Source organism: Cheilinus undulatus, linkage group 24 (assembly GCF_018320785.1).
Source record: "Cheilinus undulatus linkage group 24, ASM1832078v1, whole genome shotgun sequence".
Taxonomy (NCBI): domain Eukaryota; kingdom Metazoa; phylum Chordata; class Actinopteri; order Labriformes; family Labridae; genus Cheilinus; species Cheilinus undulatus.
This window is the reverse complement of record NC_054888.1, coordinates 1,228,746-1,234,929: the sequence shown is the minus strand read 5'-3', so window position 1 is coordinate 1,234,929 and position 6,184 is coordinate 1,228,746. Positions and strand designations below refer to the sequence as shown.

The 6,184-nt window shown below is 39.6% G+C and overlaps 1 protein-coding gene across 1 annotated transcript; it reads left to right on the top strand.

Moving 5' to 3' along the window:
- On the top strand, positions 1-2,121 carry LOC121506514 (claudin-34-like). Its single transcript, XM_041782358.1, has 2 exons — positions 1-85; positions 1,184-2,121. The coding sequence occupies exon 2, from the start codon at positions 1,360-1,362 to the stop codon at positions 2,119-2,121; it is 762 nt and encodes a 253-aa protein (XP_041638292.1). The 5' UTR covers positions 1-85; positions 1,184-1,359.
- Positions 2,122-6,184: the final 4,063 nt, after the last annotated feature.

Below are 6,184 nucleotides of genomic sequence, written 5' to 3'. Positions count from 1 at the left end.
CTGCCTTTAAAAACCGTCAGTTTCAGAGGTTCAGTCTGTGCTCAAGGCCGGGGCCAAGTCCAGATCCAGGATCTGAGGAACACAGGTAGGTGGACATTTCAGACAATTTCTGGACATTTGGGGGGAAAAGTAAACGGAATTCTTGGGAATTTGATAAGGAGTTTAAGGTGGGAATTTGTTTTGAAATAAGGAGAATTCTCTAAGAATTGGTCAGGAATTTCATGGAAATTTCAGGGATTTTTTTTTTGATAATTTTTGATCTAATTTTAGGAAGTGTTTGGACATTTTTTTGAGAGTTTCATGGAGGTTTTGAAAGAAATATTAAACTTTGAGGCATTTTTCCTGGCAGTTTGGAAGTTTGACTGGATGTTTGGGGTTTTTCAGGGAATTTTAAGGCATTTTTAATCCAAATTTTCATTTGAAAATATGAGAATTTGATATGAAATTTTAGAGGAAATTTACTTTGAAATTTGAGGAAATTTGCTTTTATTAGATGGAATTTTGGGGAAATTTGAAGGAATGTTTTTATGGAATATTTAAGATGTCTGAAAATCATCACAGATTTTTTTCTTTTTGTGAATTTTGGAGATAAAAATCCAATAAATTCAGAAATTTATGTGGAAATTTCAAAATAAACGGACTCCCTTAGACTGACCAGCGCCTGCTCTAAACCGGATCCAGGTCTGGATTTTCTGCAGAATCAGGACCTTCAGAAGATTAGTGGACATCCTTTTGGACTGAACTACTTCCTTTCCAGAGACAAGTCTGGGTTTTCAGATGGATCAGATCCCTCTGGTCTTAAAGAAGTAGGAAATGATTTTCAGAATAAAGCTCAGGAGGAGGTAGAAGTGTTGAAATGATTTTCAGAATAAAGCTCAGGAGGAGGTAGAAGTGTTGAAATGATTTTCAGAATAAAGCTCAGGAGGAGGTAGAAGTGTTGAAATGATTTTCAGAATAAAGCTCAGGAGGAGGTAGAAGTGTTGAATAAATTCAGACCTTGAGCTGACAGAGCCATGCTAACTTTACTGCTGCTGTTCTCATCATGTGGATTATCCTCTGTGTGCTTTTGCTGCCTCACTCATTTCCTCCTGCAGGACAATAAAAGGGGACAATAAAGGGCACTAAGGACTCACCACAGGGTTTTGGATAAACTAGGAGTTGATAAACTGTGTTTCTGTCCCAGGAGGACCTGCAGGAGCTTGGTTGCCGGGTTACCAGGAGAGTGAAGCATCAGGGGAAAAACGACCTCCATCAGTGATCCTCTGGCTGGATCTGAGGTGGTGTTCTGGACTTTTCCTCTGATGATGACCATCATGGTGGGACCCCCCACCCCTGAGGATCTTCAGTGCCCCTGCTGATATGGCGTACCTGGCCCACACCGCCCACGCCCAGCTCATTGCCCTCTGGCTGGGCTTCATGGGCTGGACGCTCATGGCCGTGGCGCCAGGACTCGTCCAGTGGAGGGTGTGGCGTGTTTCCGACACGGAGGTGATCAGCTCGGGGGTGGCCTGGGTGGGCATCTGGAGGGCGTGCTTCAACAGCCACACCGTGGTGACCCCCGGCTTCCTGGTCATGCACTGTGAGGACATCAGGCTGAGCGAGGCCTTCACGCCCCCGGAGATGGCGGCGGGTCAGGTCCTCATGCTCCTCTCTGTCCTGGTGGGGCTTTGTGGAAACGCCGGAGGGGTTTATGCCATGAGGAACATCTACTTTGGGATGGAGAGGAACTCGCTCATCCGTCTGGCGTTCCTCATCACCGGCGTGCTGAGTCTCTTAGCGGCGGTGATGGCGCTGATCCCTCTGCTGTGGAACATACACTCAGTGGTGACCAATCAGACGGTAGACTTTCCTGCTAGGTTTAAAATGCCCCCGGCTCCTGACTCTCAGCAAGTGGGCGGCGGCATCAGGGTGGGGATGGCGGGGAGCATCCTCATGGTCATCTCTGGGATTATCTTCTGCAGCTACAGAATACCGGTGAGGTCACGGCCGACGCCTCAGAGCAGCCAGAGGGAGGAGCTTCACCTGGACAGATCTGTACCTGCAGAACCTGAGACTGATGACCGGGGGGCTCCAACGGGTGAAGATAACCCAGCGTATGAGTCTCCTGAACACCTGTGTTAAGAGCACCTCAGAGGGGAAGATAACCCAGCGTATGAGTCTCCTGAACACCTGTGTTAAGACCACCTCAGAGGTGAAGATAACCCAGAGTATGAGTCTCCTGAACACCTGTGTTAAGAGCACCTCAGAGGGGAAGATAACCCAGAGTATGAGTCTCCTGAACACCTGTGTTAAGAGCACCTCAGAGGGGAAGATAACCCAGCGTATGAGTCTCCTGAACACCTGTGTTAAGACCACCTCAGAGGGGAAGATAACCCAGAGTATGAGTCTCCTGAACACCTGTGTTAAGACCACCTCAGAGGGGAAGATAACCCAGAGTATGAGTCTCCTGAACACCTGTGTTAAGACCACCTCAGAGGGGAAGATAACCCAGAGTATGAGTCTCCTGAACACCTGTGTTAAGACCACCTCAGAGGTGAAGATAACCCAGAGTATGTCCCCTGAACACCTGTGTTAAGACCACCTCAGAGGTGAAGATAACCCAGAGTATGTCTCCTGAACACCTGTGTTAAGACCACCTCAGAGGTGAAGATAACCCAGAGTATGTCTCCTGAACACCTGTGTTAAGACCACCTCAGAGGTGAAGATAACCCAGAGTATGAGTCTCCTGAACACCTGTGTTTAGACTAAGAGGTGTTCCCTGGTACATTTATGACCACCTGAAAACAGCTCCAATACCCACTCCTGGACCTGACCCATCAGTTGAGACCCACTGACCCAGAAACTGAGATAACACGGATAAAGGAAGGAAGACAAAGGCCGTTTATGGAAATGTCGTAAAGGACACAGGTGGCAGATTTTATATCTGCAGTAACTGTGGAGCTGTAAAACTTCCTGAACGCTTGTCTCTGTCAATAAAGGTTAATTTAAACATCAATGTAAAAGCATGAATGGATATGTTCTTACTTAAGAAAGACGGTTAGGGCGAAAGAAAAATAACATTTGAGATGCATTTTTGCTTTCTTGTGAGAAAAAAGTCTGAGATCAGAGTCAAAGATTAAAGAAGAATCCTGAGATCAAAGTCAGAACTTTGAGATCAAAGTCAGAATTTGAGATCTAAGTCAGAACTCTGAGATCAAAGTCAGAACTCTGAAATTAAAGTCAGAATTATGAGATCAAAGTCAGAACTCTGACATCAAAGTCAGAACTCTGAAATTAAAGTCAGAATTTTGAGATCAAAGTCAGAACTCTGAGATCAAAGTCAGAACTCTGAAATTAAAGTCAGAATTTTTAGATCAAAGTCAGAACTCTGATATCAAAGTCAGAACTCTGAAATTAAAGTCAGAATTTTTAGATCAAAGTCAGAACTCTGATATCAAAGTCAGAACTCTGAGATCAAAGTCAGAGCTCTGAGATCAAAGTCAGAACTCTGAGATCAAAGTCAGAACTCTGAGATCAAAGTCAGAACTCTGAGATCAAAGAAGGATCCTGAGATCAAAATCAGACTCCTAAGATTACAGTCAGACTTCTGACTTTTTTCTCACAAGGAAAAAAAAAAAGTCTGTCAGATGCTTTTTCTCAGTGGCCCTAGTCGTCTTCCGTACATACAGTTATATTAGTAAATAAACTCTGCAGTGATGATTCTGGGATCAGTTAACCTCCAAACCAGCAGCTTCTTCAGTCTAACTTCCTGTTTGTTTCTGCAGCTCTAAAGCTGATGTTCTGTTGTATCTGTCATTAAGGACTGTTAACATTCAGACTTACTCATGTACAATCATATTATATAACTACATGTTATTTTTCAATATTTCTCTAATGCAAATCAAGTGTTCTGTACATGCAAATAAACAGGAAGTGTGTTCTCACTGCTGTACAGAAACAAGGAGTGTGTGTTTGATTTGGAGGCTTGGCAGGACGAGAAGGATAGGAGGGGTCCTAAATCTGAGCCATGATAACCTTGATTTTAACATTACTCTGAAGCAATAAACACATTTTCATTTCCTGCTGTGTGGTGGTAAAGGTCTCTGAGTGTGGTGTGACTCAGAGGCATGTGACTAATGTGCAACCAATCAAAACTTAGGAAGGGGCACTACTTTTTAACAGAGCCATAGCTGCAGGGACGTCTCCAAGATTTTTCTCCAGCACCGTAAACTAGTTAACTCTGTAAACATGTAGACTTTAAACTGTAGTTAACTCTGTAAACATGTAGACTTTAACTGTAGTTAACTCTGTAAACATGTAGACTTTAAACTGTAGTAAACTCTGTAAACATGTAGACTTTAAACTGTAGTTAACTCTGTAAACATGTAGACTTTAACTGTAGTTAACTCTGTAAACATGTAGACTTTAAACTGTAGTTAACTCTGTAAACATGTAGACTTTAAACTGTAGTTAACTCTGTAAACATGTAGACTTTAAACTGTAGTTAACTCTGTAAACATGTAGACTTTAAACTGTAGTTAACTCTGTAAACATGTAGACTTTAAACTGTAGTAAACTCTGTAAACATGTAGACTTTAAACTGTAGTTAACTCTGTAAACATGTAGACTTTAACTGTAGTTAACTCTGTAAACATGTAGACTTTAACTGTAGTTAACTCTGTAAACATGTAGACTTTAACTGTAGTTAACTCTGTAAACATGTAGACTTTAAACTGTAGTTAACGCTGTAAACATGTAGACTTTAACTGTAGTTAACTCTGTAAACATGTAGACTTTAAACTGTAGTTAACTCTGTAAACATGTAGACTTTAAACTGTAGTTAACTCTGTAAACATGTAGACTTTAAACTGTAGATAACTCTGTAAACATGTAGACTTTAAACTGTAGTTAACTCTGTAAACATGTAGACTTTAAACTGTAGTTAACTCTGTAAACATGTAGACTTTAACTGTAGTTAACTCTGTAAACATGTAGACTTTAAACTGTAGTAAACTCTGTAAACATGTAGACTTTAAACTGTAGTTAACTCTGTAAACATGTAGACTTTAACTCTAGTTAACTCTGTAAACATGTAGACTTTAAACTGTAGTTAACATGTAGACTTTAAACATGTAGTTAACATGTAGACTTTAAACTGTAGTTAACATGTAGACTTTAAACTGTAGTTAACATGTAAACTTTAAACATGTAGTTAACATGTAGACTTTAAACTGTAGTTAACATGTAGACTTTAAACTGTAGTTAACATGTAGACTTTAAACATGTAGTTAACATGTAGACTTTAAACATGTAGTTAACATGTAGACTATAAACTGTAGTTAACATGTAGACTTTAAACTGTAGTTAACTCTGTAAACATGTAGACTTTAAACTGTAGTGAACTCTGTAAACATGAAGACTTTAAACTGTAGTTAACTCTGTAAACATGTAGACTTTAAACTGTAGTTAACATGTAGACTTTAAACTGTAGTTAACTCTGTAAACATGTAGACTTTAAACTGTAGTTAACATGTAGACTTTAAACTGTAGTTAACATGTAGACTTTAAACTGCAGTTAACATGTAGACTTTAAACTGTAGTAAACATGTAGACTTTAAACTGTAGTAAACATGTAGACTTTAAACATGTAGTTAACATGTAGACTTTAAACTGTAGTTAACTCTGTAAACTTGTAGACTTTAAACTGCAGTTAACATGTAGACTTTAAACTGTAGTAAACTCTGTAAACATGTAGACTTTAAACTGTAGTTAACTCTGTAAACATGTAGACTTTAAACTGTAGTTAACATGTAGACTTTAAACTGTAGTTAACATGTAGACTTTAAACTGCAGTTAACATGTAGACTTTAAACTGTAGTAAACATGTAGACTTTAAACATGTAGTTAACATGTAGACTTTAAACATGTAGTTAACATGTAGACTATAAACTGTAGTTAACATGTAGACTTTAAACTGTGGTTAACTCTGTAAACATGTAGACTTTAAACTGTAGTTAACTCTGTAAACAAACTCTGAGATCAAAGTCAGAACTCTGAAATTATGTAGACTTTAAACTGTAGTTAACTCTGTAAACATCAAACTGTCAGTTAACTCTGTAAACATGTAAAGTAGAATCTGTAAACATGTAGACTTTAAACTGTAGTTAACTCTGACATCAAAGTCAGAACTCTGAAATTAAAGTAG